At 55.2% G+C, this 14678-nt stretch overlaps 4 protein-coding genes across 4 annotated transcripts; 1 reads left to right on the top strand and 3 right to left on the bottom strand.

The window, feature by feature from the left end:
* Positions 1-312: 312 nt before the first annotated feature.
* On the top strand, positions 313-3346 carry H257_06617 (translation initiation factor aIF-2). The gene has a single exon (XM_009831902.1). The coding sequence runs from the start codon at positions 337-339 to the stop codon at positions 3262-3264; it is 2928 nt and encodes a 975-aa protein (XP_009830204.1). The 5' UTR covers positions 313-336; the 3' UTR covers positions 3265-3346.
* Positions 3347-3417: 71 nt separating this feature from the next.
* Positions 3418-4652, bottom strand: H257_06616 (hypothetical protein; the record flags this gene model as incomplete). Its single annotated transcript, XM_009831901.1, has 6 exons — positions 3418-3538; positions 3606-3804; positions 3858-3921; positions 4123-4295; positions 4355-4409; positions 4467-4652. 6 exons carry the CDS (start codon positions 4650-4652, stop codon positions 3418-3420), a joined length of 798 nt encoding a protein of 265 aa, XP_009830203.1.
* A 172-nt stretch (positions 4653-4824) lies between these two features.
* On the bottom strand, positions 4825-12646 carry H257_06615 (hypothetical protein; the record flags this gene model as incomplete). The annotated part of the gene is made up of 16 exons (XM_009831900.1): positions 4825-5326; positions 5377-5517; positions 5585-5702; positions 5772-6285; positions 6341-6745; positions 6816-7952; positions 8000-8482; positions 8535-8986; positions 9146-10032; positions 10091-10383; positions 10437-10849; positions 10898-10970; positions 11019-11294; positions 11368-11620; positions 11691-11875; positions 11954-12646. 16 exons carry the CDS (start codon positions 12644-12646, stop codon positions 4825-4827), a joined length of 6825 nt encoding a protein of 2274 aa, XP_009830202.1.
* A 155-nt stretch (positions 12647-12801) lies between these two features.
* Positions 12802-14593, bottom strand: H257_06614 (hypothetical protein). The gene is made up of 7 exons (XM_009831899.1): positions 14504-14593; positions 14159-14442; positions 13897-14107; positions 13676-13768; positions 13264-13600; positions 13080-13205; positions 12802-13029 (listed from the first exon to the last, which is right to left on the bottom strand). The coding sequence occupies exons 1-7, from the start codon at positions 14565-14567 to the stop codon at positions 12873-12875; spliced, it is 1272 nt and encodes a 423-aa protein (XP_009830201.1). The 5' UTR covers positions 14568-14593; the 3' UTR covers positions 12802-12872.
* Between the last annotated feature and the right edge of the window lie 85 nt (positions 14594-14678).

Here is a 14678-nt window from a genome sequence, read left to right as displayed (position 1 = left end):
TTGCATTACCATGAGCTGTACTCCTACTTATATTAACTGAAGTACAGTACTGTACTATGGCTCGACGGCCACGACCTTTCGTGCCATTTGAGATTGTGCAGTTGAGATTGAAGCGTGGGGTCTTTATTCGTGGATTGGCTGTATTTTGTTTTTCGTCTCTGAATGCAAAAGCCAAGTATAATTCGTAAGCTTACCTCTAATTTCGAATCGAGGGGTCATTTGATTGGTTAGATGATTCGGACCAATGAGAATCCGCCATTAGCTTGAACCAGCCAATCAAAAGCGTTCTCCAAAACCTTGGACTGTGGTGGCGTTCATTCTCGGTTCGCAGAGGAGATGCCGCCGAAGAAAGGAAAGAAAGCCGCGCCCGCCAAGAAGGCGGGTGGTGATGACGAATGGGACGATGTCTTGAATGAATTTGCCACCACTACCAACGTCGATGTGCCACCCCCAGCACCAGTGGAAGCCCCAGTTATAGCAGACAAACCTGCAGGCTCGGTCGACGATGCCGTGGCGGCCGCGTTAGCCAGCATGGGCATTTCAGCTGCCGATGCTGCCGACAAGAAGAAGAACAAGAAAAAGGACAAGAAAAAGAAGGACGGCGACAAGCCCGACGCCCCTGCGGCGCCCGTGGCCGAATCCAAAGGCCCAAAGAAGCCTCTGTCGGCCGCTGCCAAGGCCCTGCAGGAGCGCCAAGCCGTTTTGAAAGCGGAGGAAGATCGCTTGAAGCAAATCCAGGAAGAAGAAGACCGCAAGTTCCGCGAAGCCGAAGAAGCGCGGTTGGACGTGATTCGCAAGAAGGAAGAGTTGGCCGAACGCAAACGCCAAGCCAAACAAGCCAAGGTCGAGGCCCAAAAGGCCGAAGGCACGTACATGACCAAAGCGCAAAAGGAGAAAGCGAGGCGGGCACAGGCGGCGTTGGAGGCCATGAAAGCCCAAGGGCTGGTGGTGGTCGCCGCCGAAGGCACGTTAAAACCCAAAGTTACGTACGACAACAAGAAGAAGGCTAAAGCTGTCAAGGATGGAGAAGACGCGAGCGCTACCACATCCAAGCCCGAAAAGGTAGTGGCAGAAGCAACAGCAGCCGAAGCGCCCGATGCATGGGACGCCAGCGACGACGAGGACGAAGGCAAGGCAGTGGAAGCAGTCGAAGAAGAAGAAGACGACGACTGGGATGCCAAGGACTGGGACGACGACGACGTGCTCGACAAGATTGGGCTCAAGGTCCAAGAAGCCAACTACGAAAACGTTGAGGATTTGATCGAAGTGGAACGGCTCAAGGAGCAAGAACGCCTTCGGGAGCAAGGGCTGGCCCTGGCCAAGCGCCAAGCCGAACAAGACGCGGAGAACGCCAAGAACGCCGAGGAAGAGCGCAACCGGTCTAAGGTCCGGCAAGAAGAGGACCGCAAGAAGCGCGAAGCTGCCGAGCGTCGGCGGGTCCGCGAAGACGAAGCGCGCGCCGCCGTGTCGCTCGATAACCTGCGGTCGCCCATTTGCTGCATCATGGGGCACGTCGACACGGGCAAGACCAAGCTGCTAGACAACATCCGGAAGACTAAGGTCCAGGATGGCGAGGCGGGCGGTATCACGCAGCAGATTGGCGCCACGTTCTTCCCCGTGGAAGCGATCAAGCAAAAGACGGAGGAGCTGTGCAAGACCACAATGAAACTCGACTTTAAGCTGCCGGGGCTGCTGGTCATCGACACGCCCGGGCACGAAAGTTTCACCAACCTGCGGTCGCGCGGGTCGTCGCTGTGTGACATTGCCATCCTTGTTGTGGACATCATGCACGGGCTCGAGCCGCAGACGCTCGAGTCCATCCGTCTGTTGCGCGCCAAGCGGGCGCCGTTCGTCGTAGCGCTCAACAAGATTGATCGATGCTACAGCTGGAAGACCTGCCCCGACATGCCGTTCCAGGACGCGTTCAAGCTCCAGAACGAGCACGTGCAGCGAGAATTCGAAGACCGCGCCGCGCAAATCAAGGTCCAGTTTGCCGAACAAAAGCTCAACGCCGAGCTATACTACCGCAACAACGACCTCGGCCGCACAATCTCGCTGATCCCGACGTCGGCCATCTCGGGGGAAGGCGTGCCCGACTTGCTCGGGATGCTCGTGCGCCTCACGCAGGAAAAGATGGCCAAGTCCCTTGCATTTGTCGACATTTTGCAGTGCACAGTGCTCGAAGTCAAGGTCATCGAGGGCCTCGGCACCACCATCGACACGATCCTCGTCAACGGGTCGCTGAGCGAAGGCCAGACCATCGTCGTGTGTACGCTGGACGGCCCCGTGGTCACGACGATCCGGTCGCTTCTGACGCCGCACCCGATGAAAGAGATTCGTGTCAAGGGCGAGTACGTCCACCACCAGACGATCCAGGCGGCGATGGGGGTTAAGATCTGCGCGCAGGGGCTGGAAAAGGCGGTGGCGGGGACCGCCGTGCACGTCGTGGGGCCCGACGACGACGTGAACGAGCTCAAGGACGCTGTCATGTCGGACTTGTCCAACATCATGGACAGCGTCAAGGCCACCAAGCGCGGGGTGATGGTGCAGGCGTCCACGCTTGGGGCGCTGGAAGCATTGCTCGAGTTTCTCCGCAACGGGTGTGACCCGCCGATTCCCGTGTCGTGTGTCAACATTGGGCCTGTGCACAAGAAGGACGTGATGCGCGCCAGCGTCCAGCTGGAGCACCAAAAGGAGTTTGCGACCATTCTCGCGTTCGACGTCAAGGTGCAGCACGACGCCGGCGAGATGGCGGCTGAGCTCGGCGTGCGCATCTTCACGGCCGACATCATCTACCACTTGTTTGACCAGTTTACAGCGTACATGGACAACATCCGCCAGCTGCGCCGCGAGCAGTTTGCCGACGTTGCCGTGTTCCCGGTCGTGCTCAAGATCATCCCGACATGTATCTTCAATAAGAAGGACCCAATCATCCTCGGCGTCGACGTCGAAGATGGCATTCTCAAGGTCGGTACGCCCCTCGTGTCCGTCTCGAACGGCGTGCTCGTGACCATCGGCCGCGTGGCGTCGATTGAAAAGGACAACAAGAACGTCGACACGGCCAAGAAGGGCAGCAACGTCGCCGTCAAGATCGAAAGCGACAGCAATGTCACGTACGGCCGCCAGTTTGACCATACGCACAAGTTGTACTCGCACCTGAGTCGGGCGAGTATCGACGCGCTCAAAGAAAACTTCAAAGACGACCTCGGCAAGGACGACTGGCGCCTCGTTATCAAGCTCAAGCCCGTGTTTGGGATTGTCTAGGAACGACGACCTCCTCTGGAGCCAGTATATAAAACCAAGTCGTGTGCAATGTGTACAGGGTTCGTTGGTTGCATATTCAAGCTAGTGTTACTGCAGCGTCTCTACATCGTGTCAACCGATGGCGCGACCGCAATGGACACGGCATTCATTCATCTACAAGTCGGCATGGTACGTGTCCATGTCGTTGTCCAAGTCCTTGGCCGATTTGTTGTTGCTGCGGCCACCTCCGCCGCCGCGGCGGTTGCGACGTCCTCCGCCGTTTCTTCGGCCACCACTACGCAATGGAGAGTGTGAATACACTAGGTGGGGATCCTCAGAGCAGTGAGCGCGCATGCACGAACTCGAACGTGACATTGAACCTGGGCTCATCGTTATCGTCCAGCGCCGTGCCGAACACGCCTTGACGCACGTTGTTGCCATCGTTCGAGTTGTGGCGACGTTGCGACGAGTTGTTGTTGTTGCGGGGGTTGGCGTTGCCGTTGCCACTGGTGGCTGCGTCGTCGAGCACAATCTTCAACGCTTGGTCGTCCAAGAGTCGGCCTAGAAGAGATCACCAATGTGAGGATGGGCAAGAGATCGGTCAAACGTCATACCGTCGTAGCGCTTCACCGCTTGCTCGGCGTCATTCCGACGCACAAACCACACGCGAGCCGTACCCTAAGCGCACACAGATGCATCCACGGCGGTTAACATGCGCACACACATGTCTTGTCGTTCCCGTGGGAACAACAGAATGGAGAGCACGCCAAGCGGGGGCGACAGACAACTCCGCCGCGGCGAGTACGTCGTGGATTAGATCGTCAGCAGCCACCAGTCGACGTGCTTCCAGGTGGTGGTTGTGGTGGTAGCAATAATCACCTTGGAGCGGCCAGACTTGTCGTACACAATTTCGGCTTTGGACACTTTGCCCACCGTGCCAAACAACTCCTTCAAGTCGTCTTCCAACACGTCAAACTTCAAGTTCGTCACAAAGATCTTGTGGCCCGCTTCTTCGTTGTTCACGCGGCCTCCCAAGCGTGACAAGATGGACGCTACGTTCGTTCATTCATGAGTTGTCGCCAGAACGGTGGATTCCCTTTGTCTAACACACCTCGCTTGCCAGACTTATTGCCCGATCCTTCACCCATATCGTCATCATCGTCGTTCTACCACAACGTCCACTCAGTTCGAAATCGACGAACCCCAACAGTTGGCGGCAATACCTTGCGGGAGTATGGTTCGGCATTACGACGGCCACGGCCAGTGTTGGCGCGGTTGCGACGCACGGGTCCACCTCCACCGCCGCCACCTCCGCTGCGACCTTCACGGGCGGGTTTGTTGGAAGACGATTTCTTCTTCTCAATCAAGTCGTCCAGACTCATGTCCAACGAGTTCAGCAGCGACGACATGCTCTTGATGTGGGGGGGGGGTTACAAGGGAGCAGAAATGACGAATCTTTATGCCTTCCCCACCACAGAGAAATGGATACGAAATATCCGGATACCAGAATATTACAAGTATTATCCGGCGCCAACAGAAGTTATCCGGATAGTTGTGATTACATTCCAACTTATCCGGAACTCACAAGTGGCGCGACTCGAAATGCTGTGTCCGACGGGATGTGCTGGTACTACCGCTCTCCTTGCTCCGGGCGCTGAGTATCGAGGATCGAGGGTTGAAGATCTCCGCAGTGGTGATATGCTCAAGGTGCCCCCGTAGTTCCTTGGCAGCATGAACTTGGCTGCAGCATGGGCTGCAATACGTGAGCTGGCATTCGTTGCATTGGACCGTGCCAAGCCGCTTCCAACACTTTTGACACGATACGAGGGACCGCCTGGCGTTCTTGGATCCCGTAGCATGCTTGGCTGCAGACTTGACGGCATGGGTGTTCATAAACAGCTTGAGGAACTGCTTAAACACAAGGCTGCACTTGTCTGCAGTCATGGGTTGAAAGTGCTCCAACGTCGCCGCCTGTTCCTCTATCGTCTGCCTCACCACTTCTTCCCCGGCGTCCTTGATGCACATGGATTGGTACGCAACATGTTCCGTGGCATCCCGAGAGAGCTGCAGGGCTTCCGCAAACCTACAACGTGGATTATTTAGTTGTAACTCATCAACTAACAATCTGCTTACCGTGGATGAGATTCCATGGCGAGGACGAAGTCTGCAGCCGAGAGCGAGAGCAGGTCGCATGCACGCGCGGTCACGACGGAACAATGGCACACGGCGCCTCCCAGGAAGCCATCTTCTCCAAAGTACTGCCCTTCAGTGTACCTGCATGCGGAGCAGCATCGCAGGTGAGAGCTGTACCGTATCCCATGCAAACTAGCAAAGTGCATACCTCGACGGCACAAAAATATGAGATTGCGTCGAGTGTGAAATGAGTTCGCCTTTCGACACAAAGTACACGTGTTGGCCCAAGTTGCCCTGCACAATGACAGATTCGCCCTTGGGGTACCCTAAGCCACCCAAAGGAATTTGGTGTGAGCTACCAAATGGATGGTGGAGATGATATATTAATAACCCACCTTCAAACACCACCCGTTGGGCCAAGCTGTAAATGATACTGTCGTGGTCCCTAGTGTCTTTCGATAGCGGCCGCAGGTACCTCATCGTGAACCGGGACAGACTCAACCGTGCGATCTGAAGGCTGGCTTGGGATCGAATCTTGGGCGGCAGCTGCTCCAAGATGGACTGGAACGCCACGCCTTGGTGCGTAGTCCACCAGTACGACATGTACCCGTGCACGCGGCCGTGCAACGCCCGATTCAGCCGCTTCCGTGCCAAGAACTCCATGACGTTCATCTGGTTGATCTTGAAGTCGACTTCATTCTGGATGAGGTAGATGCACAGCATCGAGCCTTCGCCAATCACATACCCCATCACAAACACCCCAAACACTGACATGATCAGCAGCAGCGCATATTGCAACATGGTCGTAGGTTCGTACACGATGCCGGCCCCCGTGTACAACGCCCCGGCAAAATACAAGCATCGCAAGATCCGATGCGACACTGTCTCGAACGTTTCACGGTCGCGAATCTACGATAGAGTGAAGTCATGAATGTGTGATGACGTGGCAGGACGCTGCGCGCACCTCAAACTCGGCCGTGGGCAGCGACATGTTCCACTGACTGGCAAACCCGTCGACAAATGTCACACCAAAGTACGCGCACGCAGTCCAGTAGCTGACAATAAAGTAGTACAACGCCAGCAGCTTGAGCCGGTTGAGCTCGTAGGACATGCTGAAGCGGTGGATTTCGCTGATTGTGCGGCTGAGCTGCCGCAGCTTCAAGAGCCGATTGAACCGAAGGACAACGGACCAGTCAAAGAAAGGCTCGGAGATGTAGTCGAGGGGAAGGATGGCCAGCACGTCGAGGGCGACGCTGGTCTGGTGGACGTCGTTGCGCTCGTAGAACTCGCGCGTGGTGGTCGTTTCCACGAGATGTCGTTTGAACCAAATGTCATATGCAAACACAACGTCCACGAGGACGTTGGTAGTCTAGAGAGAGAGAGTGAGCAATCAAGAACGTCTCCCCAAACAAAAGTTGAAGCAAGGATGTACGAGGTACCTTGATCAATGCCAAGCCAAAGCCAGTGATCCCGCTGTGTGCGACCGTGAGCATGAAGGGCACACTGAGGGCCACGTGCAAAATCGAAACACATAGCAGCGTCAAGTACGAGCAGTACAACGGCGACTGAATCTCAATGTATAAAAATTGACGCCCCCACCGCCTCCACCACGGCGTGGCCTTGAGGCGAAGGCGCTCGACGAGGTCTTTCATTGTCATCAACATGCGTCGAGTTAGGAAGGTGGGGGTGGTGATGGGTGGTATGTTGTCGATGCTGGCGTCGGCAGACAAGGATGTCGTGTCATGAGTGTCGTTGGTCAGGAGGGGGGGCGACATGTGGGGCAGTTTCGAGCTGCCTCTGTCGCCGACACTCTCGACGGCGGCAGTGGCCGTTTTGGCGGACTTGGCTGAGATGCCCGTGACCACTTCCAACCGCGCTGCGTGCTCTTCATACAAGGACTTGACAATGTCCAGCACCTTGGCCTTCCACTCGGGATGCCACGAAAAGATCGACTGTAAATGCGCCAGCGATAGCTTGTACAGCGTGCAAAACGTCCGTGCTTTGATGGTGGCGTTGCGCGGCTCGTTGGAAAACAGCGCTTTCTCGCCAAAGAACGATCCTTCGCTGATCTCGTGCACTTTGACGCCGAGGTTGCCTTCAAAACGAATGGACGACGACGTCGAGATAAACACGTCGAGGCACCCCGTGAACACAAAGTACATTTCCCGGCCGACGTCGCGCTGCCGGCAAATGATCTCGTCGCGGGTCACGAGCATCTGCGACATCTGACTCACGAGGATGCGTGTGACGCTGGCGCCGGCAAGGTTGTCCTGGAGGAACGGCACCTTGTTGAGCATGGGCGTGAGGAGGAACATGCGAATGTCGGCGGTTAACGACGGCGGCAAACACTGGACCAGAATGTGCTCTTCGTGGATGCTATGAAACAACCGGTAGAAATAAAAGTACTGGATCTTGGCCTGGACGTCGTCCGAGAACGAAAAGTAGTGCAGCAACTTGCGCACATAGTTCAAGTTGCTGTAGAACAGTCGGCTGTTGCCGTCCGTGACTTGCACAATGTCCAAGAGGTTGCCCACGACATATGCCAACAAGAACACCCCCACCGTTTGCACCACGCCCTACCCAAACCTTGTGAAGCATATCGTTCAAGCGGGAACTTTCCTACCGTGAACGTATACTCGACGATCGTGGACGGGTACCCACCCGGTTGAAACCCGAGTAGCATGCCCACGCCCCAGTACAGGGCTTTGGTGAGTTTGAACACATTTGTGTGGTTGGCCGTGGCCATATCTGTGCCAGGGAGCCACGGGTCAGCGCCGAATTGGGTCGTGGGGGTCACGTTCAGAATCGACGACTCGTTGCTGGCAAAGTTGTACCACATGCATCCGACGAAGTGCGCCAACAAGTACACGTAAAACACGAGCTTGGCTACGCGGATTTGCGTGATGATGGTAAAGTACTGCCGTTCCAAGTGGTCAATCTGCGACGATAGCTTGAACAATCGCACCAACTTGTTGATATTCCACGCTTCGGACCGGGGGCGAGCGATGAAGGCGTTGATGAGGTTGGTCGGGAGCACGGCCAAAAGGTCGATTGCAAACGCCGTGGACCGCAGATACCGACGGCGGATCACCGCGATGTCCATCACCTATCCACGTTGTTGTCCATGTGATCGTGTCATTTGATTTCAGGTTGAGAACCTTGTTGCCGTAATCCATGTACCCCGTGCGCGTCTTGAGCACCATGTCGACGAGAAAGCACAGTTCCAGCATGATGGAGAACACATCGGCGCCTGCGACGTGGCGTTGGGCAAACCCAAACGCCATATAAAACGGCACCGTGATCACTTGGTACGCAATGCCAAAGAAGAGAAACGTCTCCCACAGCACAGACGTGTTCGAGTCGGGGTTGATGGCTTGCGGAACGACCGCCTTCTTGTCCGCCATCGCCTTGGCGTGCATCGTGGCCTGGCGTCCCATTCGCTGGCTGCGCTTCTTCACACCGTCCGCAAATCGCGGGTAGATTTGGTTGAGCAACGCCACCGTTTTCCTCGATATTATCGCCACAACGCATGCACTACGCGCGGTCGCGTTGTCCGTGTGTGCCGTGTACTCGACGGAAAAGTTCAAACTCGCGAGCCCAAACAAGTCCCCTACGACATTGCCACGTCATATGCACATGGCGACGACAATGCACTGTCTTGTTTCGTCAACAGTACAACTAAGTAGTATACATGATGCAAACGTGCACTTGTTCACACGAGGAAATCCACACTGCTTGCAATGTCATGGGATCGTCAAAACAAGGGTACCTTGGTTGAGCTCGCGTAGTTGACTGTACGCTTCGACATACGTGGCGACGTTGCCTTGCAACAGCATGTACATTGCATCTCCAATGTCCCCAACGCGATATATCATTTCGTCTTGGCCGTACAGTTGAATCTTCACGTGATCAAGAAAGGTCGTAATCAATGGTTCGTACACGTCGCTGACGTGGTCCAAGCGTGCAATCATTTCCAAAATCGGACCACAAATGTACCCGTAAATGTCGCGCTGCATTGTATTCGGCAGCTCAGACACGAGGCCGTTGATGTCGGCGCCTCGGTGAGCACTCCACGAAAAGTCGAGATACGCCAAGACGCGGCGGTGGAGTTCCGCGGGCGCCTTTTGCCGCTTGAGAAAGTGCAAAATGCGGGACCTCGTGGACAGAAACTCCATTTGCTCCACGGCGGACGCCGTCACTCGCTTCTGGACTTCGTCAATGATGAGCGACACCAGCAACATGCCAATCAACATGAGCGAAAACGCCAAACTGTACTCGGCAAACGTCACAGGTTCGTACGTGCGCCCTAGATTCGTAATGCACACGGCGCCATATTGCACAGCCCGAGCGTATTGCAGCAATAGGAAACGATTCACGTCGGGGGAAGTGGGGGGGATAACTGTGCCGTTTGAATACTTGTACCCGTCGACGTCGCCCGTGATGGCATTCACGATGGGCTTCAACTCGATCGACTTGGGGGGCAGCCAGCCGAATTCCATGTCGGCGAACCCCGCGTCTCGGGTATATGTATGGGCCAAGCAGCCAGCAATGTGGTACGACAGGAGCAGACCCATGCCCAAGACGGCAATGCGGTGGTGACTGTTAATCCGGACAAACGTCGAGACTTCTTCAAACTCGGCCAGAAAGTTGAGCACACTAAAGGCATAATAATAACAATGGTCAAGAGGAAAAGTATGGAGTGATGTTACAGTACCGGAAGAGTCGGACAAACCGCAACGATTCATGCGACGGGGGGTGAAATACCCACCACGGAAAGGTACAAGCCAAGTCGTAGGCAAAGTCCGTGCGAAGATAGTGGAGCGCACACTCTTTGGACTCGAGGATGTGCTCGGCTTCCATCACGTACGACAAATTCAACTTCCCGTACATGTCCATCCATAGCACGATGTCCGCGACGGTGTTGAGGAGGAGCACGGACATAGAGTACCCCATGAGCTCAAACGCACACACCAACGGCACCGTGAACATGTTGTAGATCGTCACCATCTAATATCAAGTTGGCCTTCATACACCCTCAACAGTTTAACCGATCGTCGTACCATCACTGCAAGAATCCACACACATCGCAGCCGTTTCCGGCGGTCCAACGGCTTGGCCAACAGCGCGCGAGTCCACAGCGGCTCGGCTTGCGTGCTGCTCCGAAGGGCCCCTGCGATGACGGAAATTGTCTTGCGGTCAATCCCGGACCCAATCATTCGGCCATCGGCCATGGGTGACAGAAGTAGCTTGGTGGAACGCATGTTGCTGGTGCTGTTTCGGAGCGCCGTATCCGAGTACTGCAAACTGCCACGCCTCGCCATCTCTCCCCCCTTGGGCATCTTGGACTCTAACTCTTCGGAGATTTTCTCCACGCTCTCCAAAATCGGCCCTTCAGCTTCGGGGTACGCATTCAACACACGTGTGATGTGCACGCGGGACAATCGGTGCAAGATGCAAAAGGTTGCGGTGGCGACTACAAGTCAACTTGATTCGAACAGACCAAGAAATTCCATCTTTGTACCGTCGGCCGTGCGGACTTGGTTGGTAAAGAGCGACAGCTCACCAAAGAACCCCCCTTTGCGCAACTCTCGCACCTAAAAGCCATCATCTTGAGAGGTAAGGCGGCGGTTTATTCGATGTACCTTGACGTTGTCAATGAGCACAGCCAGAACCCCCGATTGCACAAAGTACATGTCTTCGCCGTGGTCGCCCGTACGACACACGAAAAAGTTGGTCGGCAACGACCGCGTTTCCATCACGTCGATGATCGCTCGGATAAATGCGGCGCTACACGATTTAAAGAACGGCACGGCGGTGACGGTATCCTTGAGCAAGGTGTACTTGACTTCTTTGGAAATGGATGGACACAAGAGCTGCATGTTGCTCCGGTCCTGGCTCTCGCCACTGATAAACCCATGCTACCCAACGACGAAAAAGACGTAGAAAATGACATTGGTCGTTCGTAAACCGAGGATGGAATGTGCATTGTACCTCCAAGAATTCGATCGCTTGGTCTTGAATCTCGGTAGGGACCCGGTGAAACGACAGCACGTAGCGCAGTTGGTTGAGCTTGGCGTCAAACTGCTCTCGGTTGTTGGCGTCGCACTTGGAAATCATAAACAACGTGCCGCAAATGTACACAAAGAGGAGAAACCCGCCCAGTTGCACCGTGTACATGAACAGCGTCTGCCACACCGTGCGGGGGATCACGCCTTCGGCCACATGCGAGACGATGCCCAAGACCCTGAAACGAACATGTCATTATTGTGTTGGTGCACTTTGCCCTTTATTGGACGCGAGAGGGTATTACGTACCATGATACGGCGGCCACGTACTGCGTCGCGAGCGGTTCGTGGGCCACATGTGCTTCGAGTTTCCACTTGTTGTCGTCGTCGGCAATGCCAAACAAAACGTACAGACACCCCATGACATGGCAGAACACACACAAGGCCCCAACGACCTTGACGATTTTGCAAAACTTAAAGTATCGGGCAAACACCTATCAAACCATTCAGAGTGCCAGATCCTCGCGAGCCAGCGACCTTGTGAGGCCTCGTTGTACGCAACACATACTAACCTTGTCAAATGCAATCGTGTATTGTGGCAGCCGCCGCAGCCGCAGCAGCTTGTTGGCCCGCAGCGCACCACACAATGTGCTGCCGTCGATGGGCAGCCACGCCAGCGGTAGCAGGGCAAGGATGTCTAGCGGAAACTGCCTGGATCGTATGTACCTCCGCCTTGTGGACGCCGGGCGGACCACCAAGTCGCCGTTGTGAAAGTACCCTGTGAACAACTGGACATACACGTCCACAACGAACGCGACGTCGGCGACGTCCATCAAGCGCAACACGCCGTTGAACGTGCACATGCCATGGTGCAGCTGGTCAAAACACACAAGCAGCGGTACCATGAGCGCGTCGTAGAGCACAATCGTGACCAGAACCGTTTGCCACATGGCAACCTTGGTCGACGTTGGGTCGAACGCCACGACACTCGGCCCGAAGCACGACGACACCAGTGGCTTCATCCCGTCGGCAATCCACTGTTGCAAGGCTGCGACGTGGTCCTGTAGCGATGGAATGCGGACGAGGCGGGGTCGTTTCCGAGGCGACGACTGCGGGGTGACGACTTCGCGCCCTGAGACCTGTCGCACAGACACCGACGTGACAAAGTCGGAGGATGCCACGCGATGGCCATAGGGGCGGCGCCACGGGAGGTTGGGGACGCTACCCCAAGCACGTCGCTTCGGCTGGGGGGATTTGGCGGGCATAACGGTTGACGTGGGCAAGTTACGCGCACCGCCGATTCAAAACTGAAACCGACAAAACGAAAGTACAGGTCTATCTTTACCCTTTCGACCACACATACTACTGTAGACCATGCGTATGCGACGCGGTTGCAACAAACAACTAATCGTATGAATCTCCGTACTACGGGATACGGTAGTTGAGTATTCAAGGAGTGTAAAGGATTATAAAGACTTGTTAAGGCATGGGTTAACGTCGGGACGGCCCCCCTTTCTTGAGGGACGGAAACTGCAACGGCAACGTCAGGATTGCACGAAACCCTTCGCTCTTTTTGCCGCCGAGCCCAGTTGCCTCGGTCTTCACCTTGTCCACTCGGCACCCCACTTGCTTGGTGTATCCAATGATACTACACGACAGAATCAAGTCAACCACAAAGAAGTAGGTATACACTCGTACTTGGCCGGGGCTCGCTTCAAGTCGATGGCAATGGCGGATACGTCGAGGCTGAATCCACCAATTGTGAGCGCGACCACCACCAAGTACACGAGCAGTTTGTCTTTCAGCACCTTGGACTGCGAGTAGCTATACACGTTGCATCGTCACATGCCAGTTTTCTGCATGTTTAAAGGAGCCTACAAACCTCGTCTTTCCATATGAGTTGACCGTGGCATCCGCAAACGTGTCCAAGATCTGCTTGACCACTAAGTGCGGCACATTCATGGTCTCGCTGAGCGCGGCCGCGTTCGACTGCAGCGGGAACCGCGCGTGGTAAAACTGCACCAGGTACATCACGTACAACATGAGTGCCACGTTGTCGCGGTCGTACGGTTTTCCCATGGACGTCATGACTTGGGTGATGTAGTTTGCGGCCGCCACGTCGTTTTGGGCCAGGAATTCCGACAACGCACTCGTCGACAAGACAGAAATGAACTCGTCCGCCTTCATCAGCAGCGATTCCATCACATCGTCGCTCAAAACTATTCATACAATGTCAATATATATATATATAAATATATATCAACGTTCAATCTCGAGTTGTGTGGTGGTCGTACATTTCGAGATGTCGTAGACGCCGTCGGGAGTCAATGCGTCCAATTTGCAAGGAGGTAACATGGCCAACCGCGTCGCATCCATCGCAAACCCATCTACCATCAAAAAGGGACAAGTTAGCCTATGAATGTTTGTGCCACGACGATTCAACGATGTCATCAAGGAGGTTTGAGGCAGTCGTTCGTTCGTTTTTCGTGTGTGGCGGTCGTTGGTTGGTCCGTACCCGAGGAAAACTTGGGGTCGGCGGCACGTTTCGCCGCGAGCAGCTCGGTGTTTTCCTGGACCTTTTCCGAGAATGTTTGGGTGATGGAGGACGCGCCGCGGATGTTGTCGACTTGGATCTTGTTTTCTTCGCGCGATCGGACAATGCGCTTGGACGCTTTGCTCCCAAACACATCGACGAGGTTCTTTTGGCGCTCGAACGACGTCACAGACTACACGGTATCATGTGACCAGCCGTGGAGGATAAGGACATGTATATGTACATCTTGGGTGTTGTCGTCGACGTTCTCGCGGAAGCTCTTGACGCTTTGCTGCATCACGTACACCTGGTCTACGTTGAACAGTTGCACCGAGTTCGTGGTCTTGTCCACAACGCCGACGACGTAGCTCGACAAGTCGCCGTTTGAATTGCCATGGCCAAAGTTGGCCGCTTGGTACGTGATTTTCTCCGTGTCGGCGACCACAATGCGTTTCTTCTTGGCCGCATGTTCGTACACTTGGCAATGGAACCCGGTAGTGGTGAGCGGTGGGCCGCCACGGAAGGACACTGAAGTGGAATGAGTATCACAGCGGCATATATCCATCAGAGTATGATCCTAGGGACGTACCTAGGAGCGGCGCGGACGCGGCAGCACTCGGTTCATGGACGAGTTCGACCGTGCGCTTGGACATCGCGCCAGATCTTGGTTCAAAATGGCTGGTGCGTTGAACTTACTCGGCAACGACTGGTTGGAATTCCCGGTCGTGGATTGGCTGAATTATTTTGGCCAATGGCATTCGAAT

The sequence above is a fragment of the Aphanomyces astaci genome, assembly GCF_000520075.1.
Source record: "Aphanomyces astaci strain APO3 unplaced genomic scaffold supercont1.13, whole genome shotgun sequence".
Taxonomy (NCBI): Eukaryota; Oomycota; class Saprolegniomycetes; order Saprolegniales; family Verrucalvaceae; genus Aphanomyces; species Aphanomyces astaci.
Note: the sequence above shows the minus strand (reverse complement) of the source record. Positions and strands in the feature narration are given on the sequence as shown.